General features: G+C 35.4%; 1 protein-coding gene across 1 annotated transcript; it reads right to left on the bottom strand.

Moving 5' to 3' along the window:
• Positions 1–15,878: 15,878 nt before the first annotated feature.
• On the bottom strand, positions 15,879–17,845 carry LOC136071570 (probable indole-3-pyruvate monooxygenase YUCCA10). Its single transcript, XM_065783029.1, has 3 exons — positions 17,516–17,845; positions 16,769–16,906; positions 15,879–16,043 (listed from the first exon to the last, which is right to left on the bottom strand). The coding sequence occupies exons 1-3, from the start codon at positions 17,843–17,845 to the stop codon at positions 15,879–15,881; spliced, it is 633 nt and encodes a 210-aa protein (XP_065639101.1).
• Between the last annotated feature and the right edge of the window lie 1,569 nt (positions 17,846–19,414).

The raw sequence follows: 19,414 nt of genomic DNA, 5'->3' as shown, positions 1-19,414 counted from the left end.
GAGCCCAAGATTTGCTAGAGCTAGTGCATTCTGATGTTTGTGGTCCTATGTCAATCCAAGCAAGAGGTGGCTATGAGTATTTCATTACTTTTACTGATGATTACTCAAGATATGGTTATGTGTACCTAATGAAACCGAAGTCTGAAACCTTTGAAAAGTTCAAAGAGTTTAGGGCTGAAGTTGAGAATCAATTAGGTAAACGCATAAAGGCCATTCGATCTGATCGTGGTGGCGAATACCTTCTTGGGGATTTTAAGGATTACTTAACTAAGAATGGGATTGTATCCCAATTGACTGCACCTGGAACTCCACAACAAAATGGTGTAGCAGCAAGAAGGAATAGGACTCTTTTAGATATGGTTAGGTCCATGATGAGTTATTCAACTCTACCTATTTCTTTTTGGGGATATGCCTTAAACACAGCAATGTATCTTCTGAATTTAGTACCTTCGAAGTCTGTTCCTAAAACACCTGTGGAGTTGTGGAATGGGCGTAAGCCTAGTATGAGACATCTCCATATTTGGGGTTGTCCTGCACATATGTTAAAAGAAAGTCTGACAAGTTACAGTCTAAAACAGAAGTGGTTTTCTTTGTTGGGTATCCAAAAGGAACTGTTGGAGGTTTATTCTATAGTCATAAAGATAATAAAATGTTTGTTAGCACAAATGCCAAATTCTTGGAAAATGACTATATATAATTTTACTCCTAGAAGTAGAGTTGTGTTGACTGAAATGAATGAATCTGTAAATGAACAACCAATAGATGAAACTAGGGATGATGTGGCTGTATTAGATACACCACAAGATACTTCTCATGACATGTCTAGTACTCAGGTGCCTCGTCGTAGTGGGAGAATTGTTCGGCCTCCTATAAGATTCATAGGTTTGGAGAAACTTATGAAGCTATCTCAGAAGAGGTTGAATCGGATCCCTACACATATGATGAAGCTATAAATGATATAGATGCACATCATTGGGTCCAAGCTATGAAATCTGAATTAGATTCCATGTATTCCAATCAAGTTTGGGATCTTGTAAAGGCGCCTAACGGCATTAAACCTATTGGTTGCAAATGGGTTTACAAGAGGAAGAAAGGGATAGATGGAAAGGTTGAAACCTTTAAAGCAAGGCTAGTGGCGAAAGGGTATACACAAAAAGAAGGTATTGATTACGATGAAACCTTTTCTCCAGTAGCAATGCTTAAATCTATCAGAATTCTCTTATCCATTGCTGCTCATTTTGATTATGAGATTTGGCAAATGGATGTCAAGACTGCATTTCTTAATGGCAATCTTGAAGAGGAAATCTATATGATGCAACCGAAGGTTTCATAGCAAAGAACCAAGAGCATATGGTATGCAAGTTGCAAAAGGTCCATTTATGGACTTAAGCAAGCATCTAGGTCATGGAACATCAGATTTGATCAAGCAATCAAGACATTTGGTTTTGAACAAAATCTTGATGAACCATGTGTGTACAAAAGACATCAAGATAAAGTAGTAATGTTCCTAGTGCTTTATGTTGATGATATTCTACTCATTGGAAATGATGTAGGGGTAATGTCATCAGTAAAGTTGGTTGTCAAGCCAATTTATGTTATAGTCTTCGCAGATGAAATGCCCAATTTCATCACCGACTACGAACTATAATTCTGAGTTTACAAAGAACTTGTGATTTATATCTTCTGTGACTCTTCACATAAATCACATACTATGCATCTCATGGACTATATGATAATGTCTGAATATTCATGTTACCATTATTTCAGATAATAATAAAACAAATTTATTAAACATAATATTAAGTCATACATAATGTCAAACACAATGTCACACTTAATATTATACATAGCATCTTACAATAGGATTTAAGGGCACCAATCCTAACAACTGCTTTGGGCCCATTTCTCATATGCACACCATTCCTCTCGAGAGGTGTGTATTTTTGTATGCTCTAGTTACTGATGCTCCTATCAGTTTTCCTCATTTGTTCCTTCATTCTTTGAACAAAGTGTATAGGAGTTCATCTTCCTCTCATGCCCTGGTTCATTCTATTTTTATTCATAGGATTCTTCTTTATCTTGATCTTAGTGGTTTCCCCTCCTCTGAGCCTGTTCATGTCATTGGTCCTTTAAGTGTGTCTTTTCTTAGACAGAAGGCTGCTCATCTTCGAACTGGTTCTAAACACCCTAGGTCTTCACTTTCTGGGTCCGCACCTCCTCCCTCTTCTTCTATAGGTCCTTCTGGTGAGGCTGTTCCTGATCCTGATGCTGCTGCTGCTGTTCCTCCACCTCCATCGGATGACTTTGATATCCGTCGTACTTTAGAGACTGTCCTGACCGTTCAGGCAGCTCATGGTCAGATTTTGGTGGACTTGCTTGATGAGATCCATGCGTTGCGAGCTAATCTGGCACATCTTCGGTCTCCCTCTCTACCTCCTTTTGATGATGGATTATGATTGCCCTTTGGCATTCCGTCACAAAAAGGGGGAGTAGTGTTTGTAGAGGAGTTTTGTAGTTAGGGAGACTTTTTGTTGTTTTGAGGAGCTTGTGGAGCTGTTAGATTGTATTTAGGCGCTTCACCTTGTATATCATTTTTTTGGGGATATTCATGTTAGGGGGAGTAACATTGTTTGATATACATGTGTTCTTTTTTATTCTTGTTGCTTTGAATTCACTGTTTATTGATTTATATTATATGAGTTATTCATTTGATATATGTCTTTATTGTGTGTTGTGTGAATCATACAAGAATGTTATACATGTTTATATACTATTTTCTGTCACACATGCGTTTATGCATTTGTTGAGTATTTCAAGAATAAACAGGATGATTCAATTGAGCTGCTATCTACACTTACAACTAATGGATAATAGTTAGGATTGAGTTTTGGTTTATGAGCATTATTTTTTGTAAAGGGCTTTTGAAATTGTAAACTTTGAGCTTAGTATTTGTGTTTTGTCACGGATTGCCAAAGGGGGAGTTTATTAGGTTCTAAAGATTTAGGATTTTATGTATTTAGAACTCCAATTTGTGTTATTGGTAAACCATGATCAAAACAGGTTGTTTAGTCTTATTTAGACTTGCTCAAAGTTGGGTCTTTCATGTAAAGTTGGAATCGAGTGGCTGCAGATGCATTGGTGCATTTCGGCCTGGCTCAATCAATCGAAGGAAAGACTCGATCGATCAAATCTCGGGCAGAATGTTTTTCTGCAGAATATTTCAGCTCAGCCCTAACTCATTAAACTTTTTGGGTTTTCTGTTTTTACCCTAGGTATATAAAGAAAAACCCTAGCCACGTTTTTAGAGTTGCTCCAGTTGAGTTATTGCTCATACTTTGCTGTTTTGTGTAAATCTCTTGTGAGATCTAAAGGAGCTTTCCTTTATACAAAGCTTAGGGTTTTTAAGGTAGAGATTACTTCAACATCTTAATGATCAACTTGGTTGCTACCATTGAAGCTTAAAGATTATCAAGCATGGGCGTTTGTAGCTGATTGGAGAATCCAAGAAAGAAGGAGTCCGTGGATTCGGAGCTTGCACGTGGTCGTGTCAGTAAGTTCTACTGGTGGGTAGCATTAGGAAGTCAAGCGGGGAGCTTGTAAGTCCTTTTGTATGAACTTCGATTCTTTCGCACAGTGGGTTCAGGTTTACCTTGAGGATAGCTAGGTCAAATCTTCCCTAGGTTTTTACCGTGTGGTTTCCTGGGTCATCATATCATTGTGTCTTTTATATTTTCCCTGCTTTACACTTTTGGTATGATTGTTTGTTTGTGATAACTTAGAATTGCTAAAATTGACTAAGTTAATCACTTGGCTAATTAACTAGGTTAATCTGGTTGTTTTAAGGGGTCTAACATCATTCAATAATGAATATCATTATCTTCCAACAATAAACAACTGAGTTTTGCTAAGAAATTTAAAATAAAAAAAATAAAAAATAAAAAAGATAACAAAAGGCATGTGTCATCGAATTTTTCATTAGATAAATTATAAGTTTTGAAAATTTAAACCTAGAAAATCAACATTCTTTAGATAAATATTTAAAAAAATAAAAAAATCTAATATCATCATTTCATCTTTCTAAGAATTTCTACCATTTAAAACTCAAAATATGTAAAGAAAGCTTTTGGGGTGTTAAAATTTAGCGGGAGTAATTTAGACATTACACAATAAAATATTTTAAGAATTATAAGCTTTCATTAGGGTATAATTGAGAAAATAACAATATGACATTTTGCTATTTTTCAAAATATTAAGGGAAAAATTGCTTGATTTTAAAGTTTAGGGAAGAATTGTAAACTAACCCAAACATAAAGGATGAAAAGTGTCTTTTTTCCTAGGTTTTTGTTTTTGTTTTTGTTTTTGTGTGTAAAATTATGTGTTTTTACTTAAAATGGTGTGTAAAGAAAAAAATATACTATAAGTCAACCCAAAAAAATTGTATGTGAAATAGTGAATTTTGGCTCAACAAAGTTGATTAAACAAAAAAAAAAAAAAAATCTAAAAACACAATAGAGTGACACAACATTTTCAAAATACCTTTATAATTTTGTTATGTTTTATTTTAACTTGTAAAGAATTGACAGCTTAGCAATTTTGAAAATATTGTGACCACATCAAGATGTCTTAACATTTTTCACACAAAAAAAAAGCTATGTCCATGACATTTTCACAACAAACCATAGTAGTAGATTACTACAAGTTGTTATTAGTGGGTAAAAAAATAATTTCATTGGTAAGTTTAAATTAGAACCAATAACATGGGTTCCAGTTAGTTTTACTAGCAAAAGTCTCTGATGATTGTATAAGAGATTTGAGGTTCAATCCCCGCCTACACCAAAAACTGATTGGTGTATTGGTCTGATGATAAAGAGTTATCATCAGCAGCGGATGCCGTATGTTGAAACTCTCTTAAAAAAAAATTAGAACCAATAACAATTTACCACTTTTAATTTGTTATGAAATTGTTGTGAAAATTACTGTGGATGTAGCACTTCTTTTTCATAGTACTTTTTTTTTTTAGTTGTTGTTGGTTCTAGATGATATTTTATTATTTTATTTTGGCCTATAATGAATTAACACCTCAACAATTGTGAAAATATTGTTTCAATTTGTGGTGTTAATATTTTATTATAATGTGAAACAATGCAAATTGGACAAACCAAAAATAATATAGCAAATCTACTACAGCTCTATGCATTCACCAAAAAAAAAAAAAATGTGGCCAGCAAAACAATGAAAATTGAACAAAACTACTATAGCGAAATTACTGTAACTTTTCCCATTTACTCTTTTTATATATAGAAATATACATTGTACTTACAATGTAAATTTATATTGTAAACACATAAAAATTAGCAAATGTTGTACACATTTACAAAATTTGTACATTTTTTTTTTTTTTTTGGTGCAAATGTATATAATATTTTCCACTTTTTGTGTGTATAAAATGTAAGCTTACATTACAAGTACAAAGTAAATGATAGGCCACAAACTAAATGACCTCTTGTGATTAAACCAATTAATTAATTAGTCAAGTTATTAATTAATCAATTTATCATGCAATTGTGTGGAAGTACAAACAAATCACCAAAAACTAAATATGCAGCAAAAATTAAATGACACGGTGATTTGTTTACGAATGGAGAAAAACCTTACGGCAAAAACCCCACCGGATGATTTTCAGGTCACCACTCCCGAAACTCCATTACTATCAAATCAAGCGGTTACAAGTAAATGAATCCTAAGTATCTTACCAACCTACAGTTGAACCTTACCCCAATACCCAATTGGACTTGATCTGTAGTGACAGTTCCCACCTTTGATGCACAGCTCCCAAGTACGTGACTAACCAATGCGCAGATCCAGTACGCAACTTCAAAACACCAACTTAAGGAAGAGAGGTTGGCTGCAAAGTTCTTCAGTTCATCCTATACGATGAAGATCAGGAAGATGCTTGGTCACAAAACCCTATGGTACAAATACACAACAACTTCTTCAGAGAAGATGAACTAGGTCAAAAACTTCGTCTTTGATCACAATTTGCTTGAACAGAGATTGCTCAATGATTTTTCAACTTGTGTCACACTTGACGTCTCTTAAAACAATCCTTTTATATGTTTAGGATTTGGAGAAAAGAAGGCCCAAAAGCATATTCACGGATCCCAAGAAAATCAAATCAAAAAATCTGAAATTATAAATCTCGAATGATAGCAGGTGTCGAGGTAGCTATCAAGCAGGTGTTGAGCTTTAATGAATTTGCACTTCAGCTTGCTTTTTCTTGGACAGACTTGATGACTTCAACACTTGATCTTGAAACCTTGTTTCTTGAAGTATTAAAAACACCTAGAATTACCCACTTACAAGTAGAGTGCATTTTGTCAAAGGATTAGCCAATTTACATAAATAAGTGACATATATTCTTAACAAGTTAAAACATATATGTCCTAACAATCTCCCCCTTTGGCAATCCATGACAAAACCACAACAAACAAATGAACATATGAGAGAAGTCATAAATCACTAAACTCATATTCACTTGTTGAATACAATAAAATCTATCCTAACACAAACTCTTGAAAAACTTTGCAAGAAGAGAGTTTATGGCAAGTAGACTTTGACAACCTGTATTTCTGAAACATTTTAAACAAAACTCATCAAGGCATCTTGTGTGAAATAGAAATAATAGATTGCATACAAGTATAAAGAACATGTGTATAAAGATAGAGAAGAAACAACACATGAAGAGAGAGGTGAAAGAAACATACATCCACATATTTAAAGAAAAATAAATACAATGTATGTAAAAATGGTCAAAGGACCTCATATACAAGATCAATGTATCTATAAAGAATAGAAAAGAAAAGATACATCAAAATCTCACTACATCCCTCAAACTATTAACACTCCCCCTATCAAAAATGTCCTATACTAACTCTCCCCCTAAGATGACTACTTTCATAACCCAAAACCTACTCCTTCTTTTTGTCACGAGTGACAAAGGGTAGAGTGTCATGTAGATATCTCATCAGAAGAGCTAGCATCTTCATCATCATCATCATCATCATCATCATCCTCATCCTCAGAATCTGAAACTGCTGGAATAGGTGGTGAAGGAGTAGCCTCTAGAGCAAAACCACCCATGGTCGCCTACCTTCGTGTAATACGACCAACACAAACATTCACCTGATACAACTCAGCAGAAAGTGTATCAAGGCAAGTGTCCATGCGTTGCAGCTGCGCCATAATGTCTCCTAAAGATACATTGCCCGTAGAGGAAGAAAGAGCAGATGTAGATGGAGCTAATCTGGATGGAGCCGAACGGGAGGGAGGAGTGGAATCCGTCTGTCGTGACCTAAACTACGCTTCACTACATTTTACGGTAGCAGCATCTATGGCACATATGTGTGTGAAGTGGTCGGATACAGGAAACGGAATAGAAAAATGGCGTAAGATCCTCGAGATAGCGGAAGGAAAGATGAGCTTATCACGGGACGCTGAATCAAGATGAACATCTATGATAGAAAGAATAAAATGAGAAGGAAAATCTATATTAAGATGCTCTAAAAGAGATAACAAAAATCGAGCACGAGGCTCTATGATAGAGTTGTAGTGAGAGAGAGAATGGAGTATAAATGTCATCACCATGTTTAGGAATCTAGGACCTTTAGCAAAAGGCCTACATGATGTGTACTGATGCTCACCCCAATCAGTAGGGCGCTGACAAAAGGCAGAGATGAGCTCATCTTTGGACACAATCCTCAAACGCTCACAAGAAGGATAGTCAAGAAACTCTATCCTAGGAACCCTAAGCACATCCGCAACTAGCTGCGGTGTGACAGGGATGCGCGTACCTCGAACGCGAGTGAAAAAGAGAGGTACGGAACGATCTATCCCGTGCATATTGGAGTAAAACTCCTGAATCAACACGAGAGAACAAGTGACCGGGACGTCACACAGTGACTTCCATCCTTTACTGTGAATGACAGAGGGAAGGTCAGTGTCTGCGAAGTCTGCCAGAATGACTTTGCGTTCTGAATGAACACCTCGTCGAGAAAAGTTCTCGGTAAATGCCTTGTGTGCATCTCCATCACAGAACTGAAGGTTAAGAGGAGTAGAGTCAAAAGAAAAGGAAGCTCCAAAACGCAGAGGGTTCCGAGCAGGAGTGGATTTATGTTTAGGTGCCATAAACACTACTAACGTAAAAGAATGAGAAAGAGATAGAGAGGGAGACAATTAGATAAGTCCCAACACAGTTCAAATAGGTCGAATATGTTGAACAAAAAGAACGTATGCATGGGAATGCATGAGCATGTGACATGCAACTCAAAAGGTATCATGGGCTCAGCCCAATCTAATCCTACCAGCACACAGCATAGAGCACACATCTAAATGCATGTAAATATCATTCTAATGCACATGGAATGCAATGTATGACATTTTGAAAGCATTTAAGTAAAAACCCAACCCAAAATTTCAAGAAAAACTCATCAATTTTGAAAAACTCCAAAAATTTTCAAAAATCCCAAAAACTAGGTTTCAAAACATGCAATGCATGAAAAAGGAAGGGAAAAATGAACTTACCAAGTGATAGAAACCAAGGAAGACCAAAAATGAAGAGGATTTGAAGATTTGAGTGAAAGAAAAGTGGTTGGGAGATGAAAAGCCTTCGGATAGATCGAGAGAGATCGAGGAAATGAGTGAAAAATCGTGACAGATCCTTTTATAGACACCTCAGTAATTCTCAATAGCTGAGGTGTCGAGAGGTATTGAGGAAGCTGTCGGGAAAGGTGTCGAGAATTTGGCCGTCAACAGATGGAGGTATCGAGATGTGTCGAGGTACAAGACCAATTTCAAAGAACAGAAGCTCAATCGATCGACAAGGTGTCGAGGAGACAGGAACTTTCTCAATCGATCCACCAGGTGTCGAGACAGGTGTCAAGATTGTGATAAGAAAAGGCTTGAGAAGCTTGACAAATAACCAAGTATCGAAGAGGTGTCGAGGAGGTGTCGAGCCAGCAGTTAAAAGCAGTTTTTCGAGAAAAGAAAAACACAGACATGAATGCAATTCATCATACACCTCAACCAAAGATCCACTCAACATATAAAGCTCTCAAAATCATATCTCAACAAAAATTTAAGCACATGGATCCTCAAAAACACACACACACACTAAACAAGTCTAATCAATTTTATTTTTCAAAAAGAAGTTAAGACAGTTTAGTAAGCATACATTAGCACATATAAAACCTTTGTGATGGCCAAATCACATTGTACATGCACATGTATCAAAAGTAGAAAAGAATATTGCGTGTCGTGTGTGAAAAATATCGCAAGATTGCATATGTGTATACATGTTATGACGATCTGAGATATGAGAAAATAACTTTAACTCACACAAAATCATAACTGTTTGATGGGGACTATCACCTTGGAGGTACATCTTATAACTCCCACATCTCCTAGAATACATGCTTGCAACCATATTTAAAGTATTTTTGATCTTTTTGCTTTTTATTTTCTTTGCGTATTTTCTTTTATTTTAGCATACCATACATGGGCATAAAAAGAGAGAAAAGAAATACCCAAGATGTTAAGCATTTGAAATCGCAAGTTTGCTATGCCGAAGCATACGAATGTCTTTGACATTGCACTTTTGCTATGCCGAAGCATACAGGTGTCGTGATATGAGTGTTAAGCTTTAAGAGATAACTTAATCTTACTCATCACAAACAAGAGCCACAAAGCTCACTTGCTTAGTTGTGCATAGAAATGCTCATCTAAGCTACAAAAGATACAAAGTTTAAAAATTTTGTTTCAATAGCCATCCAAGGTACACAAGTACCAAAGTACACAAAACACACACTGTTTTTGTATTTTTTTTTCAATTTTTTTTATTTTTATTTTAAAAATAAAAGTAAACAAAACTGAAAGTAAACACACAAAAACATGTTAAACAAAACAAAGCATAAAACTAGACTAACTCAACAAAAATGCAAAACACACAAGCAATGCAACAAACAAGAAAAGCAAGAAGGGAAAAGAAAGTGATGAAATCACTTAGAGTCCTTTTTCTTCCATACCTTGGAAGAGCCTTTCCTTTGATTGAACCCTTGAATAGACGGTGAGGGGGAAGAATTGAAATTGTTCAAGTTCGAAAGGAACATGAGGGCTTTCAGAAGATCTCCAAGAGGAGCAAGAGAGGATTGAAGCTGATTTTGGCTTCCAGATGCGATCATGCCATTGTTCTGTTGAGTGGCTAGCCACTTATAGCAATTAGGTCGAGTATGACCGGCAGCTCCACAATGATGATAGAGATGCTGCTTCTTTTGTTTAGACTTTTGAGAGTTAGCTTTCTTAGTCCTAGGGTTTTTAGTATCTTTCTTATCTTGATTAGGGGGTGCTCCTAAGATAGATTTACCCTTATCTAAGTTCTCACTAGCTAATTCAGTTTTAACATTAGTGTTCTCAATTTCAGTGTTATTAGCAGGAGAAACAAAAACAGTATTACTAGTAGACGCAGTATTAGAGAAAGAAAGACCATACCCTAAGCCTGTTCGATCCGAAGCAATTTTCTGATTGCTCAGCATCTCATCAAGTTTTACACTTGAAGTCCTCTCCAATTGAGCTCTAACTTGAAACAGCTCAGCTTCAAGCTTCTTGGTCTTCTCAGCTAAAAAGTTGTTCTCAAATCTCGGTACTCCAATAGTTTGATTCGCCTCATCAAACTTTGTGGACAACTCTTCACGATCAAGTTCCACATCACTGAGCTTCTTGGTGGCCAACCAATATAATTTCTCATGCTTCTCAGAGAGCTTGTAAAGCTTCTCATAGGCTGAGTGGATATTATCTTGATCATCTATTTTCTCAAATTTGGACTCCAACAGTTCTTCTTCTTCATCCACTTCTTCAACAATCCCTTCAGTAGGATTGACTGTGGCAGTGAAGGCATTTAAGATTCCGTCATCCTCATTGTCGGAATCATCTTTAGGCTCAGTGTCACTCAAGGTTGCAGCAAGTGCCTTACTCTTCCCAATGCTCTTGAGATATGTTGGGCATTCATGCTTCATGTGACCGAATCCATGACATCTGAAGCACTTTGGTCCAGCCGGAACAGTGTACTGACTGCCATCCTTAGTGTCCTTCCCTTTGTCTTGGCTCTTAAACTGAGAAGAACTGGATTGTCTGCGGTCCTTGTCGAAGTTCCTCCCATTGGCATTCTTCATAAACTTCTTAAACTGCCTTGTAATGTAGGACTTCATCTTAGAATCTTCATCATCGGAAGACTCATCTGTATCACTGCTCTTTGCCTTCAAGGCCATGCTCTTGCCTTTACCTGTTTTGCCAATCCTAGATAGTCCTAGCTCGTAGGTCTGCAAGTTTCCAACCAGCTCAGTCAAAGGAATTTTGTCAATATCCTTTGATTCTTCTATTGCCGTAATCTTGGCATTGGTCCTTGTCGAAGTTCCTCCCATTGGCATTCTTCATAAACTTCTTAAACTGCCTTGTAATGTAGGACTTCATCTTAGAATCTTCATCATCGGAAGACTCATCTGTATCACTGCTCTTTGCCTTCAAGGCCATGCTCTTGCCTTTACCTGTTTTGCCAATCCTAGATAGTCCTAGCTCGTAGGTCTGCAAGTTTCCAACCAGCTCAGTCAAAGGAATTTTGTCAATATCCTTTGATTCTTCTATTGCCGTAATCTTGGCATGGAATCTCTCAGGTAGAGATCTGAGCACCTTCCTTATAACCTTGGGTTCAGGGATGGTTTCCGCAAGATTGAAGGCTGAATTCACTATGTCCTTTAACTTGGCATAGAACTCATCAAACAACTCATCCTCCTCCATCTTAATTTCTTCAAAGCTTGTAGTGAGCCTCTGAAGTTTTGAATCTTTGACAGCCTTTGTTCCTTCATAGGTTGTCTGGAGGATGGTCGAAGCCTCCTTAGCAGTTTCAGTTGGGGATATCTTCTTGAACTCCTCATTGGTGACTGCGTTAAATAGGGCATTTAACGCTCTACTATTGAAGTTAGCTGCCTTAATCTTTGCGTCTTCCCAATCGGCCAGTTCTTCTTTTGGCTTAGTCCAGCCAATCTCTATAGCTTGCCGCACCTTCTCATCTAAAAACTGCAAGAAAACTCTCATGCGTACTTTGCAGTATGCATAGTTAGTGCCATCAAATAAATGAGGTATAATTAATGACTGTCCTCTATCCATGACAAACAAGGGTCAATGGATTAACACAGCAATGATTAAACCTAATCAGAGTGTGCCTGCTCTGATACCACTTGATAGGCCACAAACTAAATGACCCCTTGTAATTAAACCAATTAATTAATTAGCCAAGTTATTAATTAATCAATTTATCATACAATTGCGTGGAAGCACAAACAAATCACCAAAAACTAAATATGCAATGGAAATTAAATGACACGATGATTTGTTTACGAATGGGGAAAAACCTCGCGGCAAAAACCCCACCAGGTGATTTTCAGGTCAACACTCCCGAAACTCCACTATTATCAAATCAAGCGGTTACAAGTAAATGAATCCCAAGTACCTTACCAACCTACAATTAAACCCTTACCCCAATACCTAATTGGACTTGATCTGTAGTGATAGTTCTCACCTTTGATGCACGGCTCCCAAGTACGTGACTAACCAATGCGCAGATCCCAGTACGCAACTTCAAAACACCAACTTAAAGAAGAGAGGTTGGCTGCAAAGTTCTTTAGTTCATCCTACATGATGAAGATCAAGAAGATTCTTGGTCACAAAACCCTATGGTGCAAATACACAACAACTTCTTCAGAAAAGATGAATAGGTCAAGAACTTCGTCTTTGATCACAATTTGCTTGAACAGAGATTGCTCAATGATTTTTCAACTTGTGTCACACTTGACAGCTCTTAAAACAATCCTTTTATATGTTTAGGGTTTGGAGAAAAGAAGGCCCAAAAGTATATTCACGGATCCCAAGAAAATCATATCAGAAAATCTGAAATTATAAATCTCGACAGATAGCAAATGTCGAGGTAGCTATCGAGCAGGTGTCGAGCTTTAATGAATTTGCACTTCAACTTGCTTTTTCTTAGACAGACTTGATGACTTCAACACTTGATCTTGAAACCTTGTTTCTTTAAGTATTAAAAACACCTAGAACTACCCACTTACAAGTAAAGTGCATTTTGTCAAAGGATTAGCCAATTTACATAAATAAGTGGCATATGTTCTTAACAAGTGAAAACATATATGTCCTAACAGTAAACATATAAAGATCCTTAAAAAAAATAAAAATAAAAGCTCAAACCAAATTGGTGAACTTGAAGGGAAAAAAAAAAAAGCAAGTGAAACAGTTTGGTTGGATAAACCAAAATCATTGTAGCTTTGCTATTGTTGGTTTACACATTGCTTTACACATTGAACAAAAAAGTGTTGTGAACGTCACACTTTTTTTTCATAATATATTTATTCTTAGTTATGATTGGTTTCAGTATGATATTTTTTTTATTCTATTTTAACTTATAAAATATTAACATCTCAAAAATTGTGAAAATATTTTGGCAATTTGTTGTGATAATATTTTAACAGTTAATTTGGAGAAGCAAAAAAAAAAAAAAAAAATGAAGAAGAAGCGTGTTCAGACTCTTTAGACGATATTTTTCCCAAAAAAGAAAAAAAGAAAAAGAAGAGTAAGTAAAAAGTTTGGTTGAATAAACCAAAATCACTATAGTTTAGCGCATAGGCTCTTTTTATATAGTTATAATAGAGATACAGAAGAAATAGAGATAGAGATGTGACATAATACATTTGTTTGTTAATCTATCATGATCTTGAAACCAGGCCCAGCCTGAGCTGCCAAAGTTGGGTCAGAATAAATGCATGTGGGCCACGCCCAAAATGTCACACGTAAATCCCGTCCACATATCTTTCTTTTTGGGCCCAAAAAAATCGTCCTGTTTTTTAAGTTGATTTTTGAAATGTAACAAACAAATTTTTAAAGTTTGCAAAAAAAAAAAAAAAAGGGGGGGTAATCCACAGGACCACAGCTTTCACAAAGTACAAAACAAAATCATCATCCTGTGTATTTTTTCGAAAGTAGCCAATACATTATCACACACGACTATGAAAAAAAGCTAGGATCACAAACTTTTGTGCCATACCTATTCACTTTCTTGAACACGTGCTTGACCTTCAAACTTGAGCCTTCTCTTCTGGCATTTACATTGCTTCTTGGTTTCAAAAAAGTTACGTTTCTGGTAATTGCTGTGAATCTCAATGGAGGTAAGGTTCTTTGTAGCTAGATTTTGAGGAACCGGGTTTTGAAAGTAAAGGGAAGAGGCCAATTTAGGTTAATCAGGGGTGAACAAAAACTAAGAACGATGAAAATCATTTTGTGTAGAAGCCATGTCGCCTAGTAGGTGATGGAAATATTTTTTGTGAATAAAGTAGTAATTAAAATAGAAATAAAGGTAAGATTAGGAACAATCTCTCGGGATTATAGAATCACACGAAAGTATTGTGCATAAAAGGTTAATTCGTGCAACCTAAAGTAAAATTCGGTGTGGATCAGACAATAGTGATTGCATAGAAATTCAAGATCAACCTTTCTAATAATACATTTCCTCTAGATCAAGCAAATACTTTTCAAAAGAAGAAAAGAACAGTACACCAATATTCCAATCCAGAAAGCAGTAAAGATTGCACTGAGAATGTGTTTTTTATGGCGTGTTAAACAAACCATTAACTTGGTCAAATAATAATAAAATAACATGTTAGCTTACTAAAAGTTAAGAAAAATGCCTCACATGCACGAAACAAGATAGGACTCACATGTCATATCAATAAGGTTCATGCCCACACTAAGTTCAAAATCTTAAAAAATGAAAGGAGGCCCACAATAACTAGTAAACACAAGAACATGTACTCTCCTAATCAATGTATAGTCTTGGAGCAATACTCCGGACTCTCGCAATCTTCATTGTGAGAGCCTAGAGCACTGCACCGGACTACACAATAATTATCCATGTAATATGAACCCGAACGTTAAAATATCAAGAAGATCACTCAAGTCAAGTAAGGGAAATATAGTCAACAGTTAAAGGAGTTTTTGGGTTCTTTTGTACTAAGGCACTTACCTAAGTGTTCCGCTCATTCTTTTCTCTTTTCTTTTTTTCAATCACCCAACATCTTCAACAATATCAAGTAGCCAGGATTGTCATGGTGTTTTTAGCTTGACAAACGACAGTGCCATTTTCATTTTGTGATTCTATTTTTTGGAACAGAAGCATTTGCAAAATGACAAGCAAATGTCTCAATTTTTTGTTTTGTTTCTCATTTAATGCATGACAGGCCCAGTAGCAGTATGGAGATGTAGCTTGTTAATGTTTATTGTTCAATTGTTCTTGGAAATTTGCATTTGCTTGGCAGATGGCATAAAGCCAAACCTGTCATGTTTGGATGTTTCCTTGTTTAACATTTTTTTTTTAAGAATCTTTTATTTTGAATGAATATGTTTATTGATTCAAAAGGAAAGAGACAACCTGGAGGGGGGCCTCAACATCTGCCCCAGAAAACAAAAACGGAGGGAGGAGATGTCCAGGTTCTTAGCTTTACTGGCAAGAGCAAGCCTAAGATGCAATTTTGTAGGCAAGAATATAGCATCCCTTAGGCTAAGGGTACAAACGAAAAACCAAAGTTTACATAGCTTTTGACTTCTCTATTGTTTCTCTTTCTTAATTCTTAAGTGCCTGTAAAAACTCCTTTACAATTTTCACTTCCTTTGTATCACTTGCTCACAGCACTCATGCTCCACGAAAGAAATAATCAAAACAAGATTATATCACAACAGTAGCCTCTCTCTCTCTCTCCTTTTTTGAGACATTACATAATGGACTTGATATCATTAGCTACATTTTGAGAATCAACGCTAATTCTATATAACCCTCTTCTAGATAGTCCAACACAGTATAGGCCATTCTTTCCCTTCCAGTGATTAGGATAAATAGGTTTTGGAAGTCCATCCTTGCTCAAAAGATACTCATCCTCCTGCTCATAACAATAAAATAGTTACTAGTTTTTAAAAAAATAATAAATTATAGTTCTAATATGGTATCTATTTGGTATGACTAAAAATTTGTAGTTTTATTTTTAAAAGTGGAGTTATTGTTTATGGGGCTCATATTAATAAGTGGAATTTGAATAAGATGTATTTAAGAAGAAAATAAAAAAGAAACTTTAAAAAACTGTACTTAATAAGGCAAATAAAATAATAAGCTAATTAAAGTTTAAACCATATTTTACACCCTACCAAACGCACATTAAAGAATAATTGCAAAAGGATTGAGAACTTATTTCCTTCACTAAAAAAATAAAGATTCTTTATTACATTTTTTTCAAGACAAAATTGGACAACTTCATCACCTACTATATTACATTAGGATACTCTCCTAGTTCCATATTATAAATGATGTTTAGGAAATTCAACTATCTAAGGAACAACAATTATTTATTTATGTTTAGCAAAACAATAGATCAATTATTTATTATCTTTCAAATTAATGGATATAGGTTTCCAAAACTATCCCTTATTTTAAACTAAAATAAAACTATCAAAAATAGGGTTATAACCTTTCAAATAAAAATAAATGATAAATAGAAACGTTATTAATACCATATTAATTAATTTTTTAAATATAATCATATTTTAAAACATCTCAAAATAAAAAATTAAAAAAAAAAACAATAACAGTATAGGACAGAGAGTACTCTACCAATATCTTAAACCACAAGTTTGTCGACCTCTTAAATCCTTTACAAAAAGTAATGTTATTGTTATCAAATGGATGTAACTTGCCATTCTTGAAAAGTATGTCATTCCCTTTTATTTGAAGTATTTCTGCCGGCAAAACCTGTCAACGTGTGGATCAATCAATCAACAAGCATATGAAAATGAAAAACAAACAAAAGCTTAAAAGTGATTAAAGTATATTATATAAGATTTACACATGAAGATGAAATACACATGTGACTCATTTACCATTTCAGAAAATAATTAAAGTCAGCTCATTGCTCTTCATGGACCAAGTTACAAAAGCAGTTAAAGACATGTATGTTTTACCATTAGACAAGATCGCCAACCGGCCAAAAATAAATTGAAGTATCCTTTTCATTCAAACACCTAACATATACAGCTATAATTTCTTTACGTTAAATGAGAGTTTAGAGGAATTGACCTAGGATTTAATATCACAGACAACGACAGAATGCCATTAAATTAGATCTATTATTTGAAAACTATATTAAACTTCCCTCATTAAAACTAAAACTCATTACAGATTCATGTACTTATCAAACAAGTATTCTATCATTTCGGTCAAAAAAAAAAAAAAAAAAAAACAAGTAAACCTAATCCAACTTATAAATTTAGTGTAGATCAAATTTGGCTCTGATACCAACAATTCTTACAGATAATCTGACTTTTTAAGTACATGAACCATTTTCTCACACAAAATTCTTACCTGAATTTCTCCTGACTTGATCTTTTTATACATACTGACATCAATAACCAGATACTTGCCATACTTAACCTTCATATAAAAAGGACCCTCTGTAGGCCTTGTTATCCCACACTTGGTCAGGTCCCCATAAACCAGCTTGCTAAGCATGACCATAAAAAAATCCACCAAGCTAGCCGGAAAATACTTCACCATGGTTGAGCCCAAGTACACCATCTCCCTAGAGAGAAAATGAAACTGTATCCATGGTTGAGCCCAAGTACACCATCTCCCTAGAGAGAAAATGAAACTGTATATATAATCCAATAATTGGTAATTGTAACCATGATGCATAGATATAGAATAATGAAGTGTAAAATTTAGGTACAGTTCTTTAATTATTAAATTTGGTACTAATAATAATGACACATGAAAGAAAAAATAAATCTTAAGTTAAGTATCTATCTGGAACAACTTATGTAGTTGAAACTAAAAACTTTTTGCTGAAAGTGTAGAAAAAAGCTTAATGAAGTCACAAGATCAGCACTTGCAGAATCTAATACCAGAAACAGTTACAAAGTTTAACCACATGTCTTGATGTAATTGGTTCCGGTTTATTAGTGATGGTAGTTAGATTTTTTGGCGCCTTTTTTCTTCTTCTTCTTTTTCCTTACTCTGCGTTGGTGTATATGTACCACAATGGGAGATATTTATTTTTGTACTCTCTCATTTTTCTTTCAATTCAATAAGAAAAATCTCATTCTATTTAGAGAGCTTGCTTTTAACATGGTATCAGAGCTTCAGTAGCTCAATCATGGCTTCCGATTCCACAACAAACACAACCACAACCAACTCTGCAACTTTACCTTTTTCTAGTATGTCAATGGCCGATGAATCTACAAACAATCCTTATTTTCTTCCATCAACTGAGAGTCCTAGTGTTATGCTCACATTGCAGCCATTGATTGGACAAGAGAACTACATGAGTTGGGCTAGATCAACTTTCTTGGCCTTGAGTGCCAGAAATAAATTTGGCATTGTGAATGGTGCAATTCTTGTTCCAGATCCATCTTCACCACTATACAACACTTGGAGTAGGTGCAATACCATAGTTCTCTCATGGTTGACCAATTCTCTCAACAAAGAGATTGGGGCAAGTGTGATGTACATCAACACTACAAGGGATTTGAGGATCAATCTCCGAGATAGGTTTTTGCAAGGAAATTCTCTAAGGTTGTGTAAACTTCAAAATGAAATTTCTTGTCTTTCACAAGTTTCACTATTTTACCAAGTTCAAAACACTTTGGGATGAATTTACCAATTATCAACCTTTCACTGTTTGCACTTGTGGTTCTAAGCATTCTCAATTAGATGCTCAGCATAAAGAACATGTTTTTCATTTTTTGATGGGATTGAACGATAGCTATGGTAATATCACTAGCCAAATTTTGTTGATTGAGCCATTTCCTTCCATCAACAAAGTTTGTTCTCTGATTTTGCTAGAAGAAAAGACAAGAAGCATAGGTCATGGTGTTAATATGGTTTATCATGTTGAAGCCACTATGTTTGCTAATACTAGACAAAATAGTAAGGGATATCAAGGTCATTGTTATCATGGCCATCAAGGTCAATTTCAAGGATATCATGGTGGAAAGGGTGGAGACTCTATGAAAGAAAGGCCAATTTGTATTTACTGTGGACTCACAGGTCATATAGCAAATAAGTGTTATAAGCTGCATGGGTATCCTCCAGGATATAAGCCAAGAGGAAGCAATAGGCCCACAACTAATCAAGTTTCAGCTATCTTACCTTCAAGCAACTTTGGCAATTCAGATCTCTCCAATGGAGGTTTCTTTTCCAATGGAAATTCCTTTTTCAATGGAGGTTCCTATTCTTGTGGAAATGCCTGTTCAGAAGTCCAAA

Source organism: Quercus suber, unplaced genomic scaffold, assembly GCF_002906115.3.
Source record: "Quercus suber isolate HL8 unplaced genomic scaffold, Cork oak 2.0 scaffold_326, whole genome shotgun sequence".
NCBI lineage: Eukaryota > Viridiplantae > Streptophyta > Magnoliopsida > Fagales > Fagaceae > Quercus > Quercus suber.
This window is presented reverse-complemented; position numbering and strand designations above follow the sequence as displayed.

What these genes read in the sequence shown, in the direction of transcription:
- LOC136071570 (XM_065783029.1), bottom strand. Translation starts at nt 17,845, where the DNA reads ATGCATCATGGTTACAATTACCAATTATTGGATTATATATACAGTTTC. An exon ending in TCAAGTCAGGAGAAATTCAG is followed by an intron (nt 16,907 to 17,515) that starts GTAAGAATTTTG and finishes ACACGTTGACAG; the next exon opens with GTTTTGCCGGCAGAAATACT. An exon ending in ACTTGTGGTTTAAGATATTG is followed by an intron (nt 16,044 to 16,768) that starts GTAGAGTACTCT and finishes TGTTATGAGCAG; the next exon opens with GAGGATGAGTATCTTTTGAG.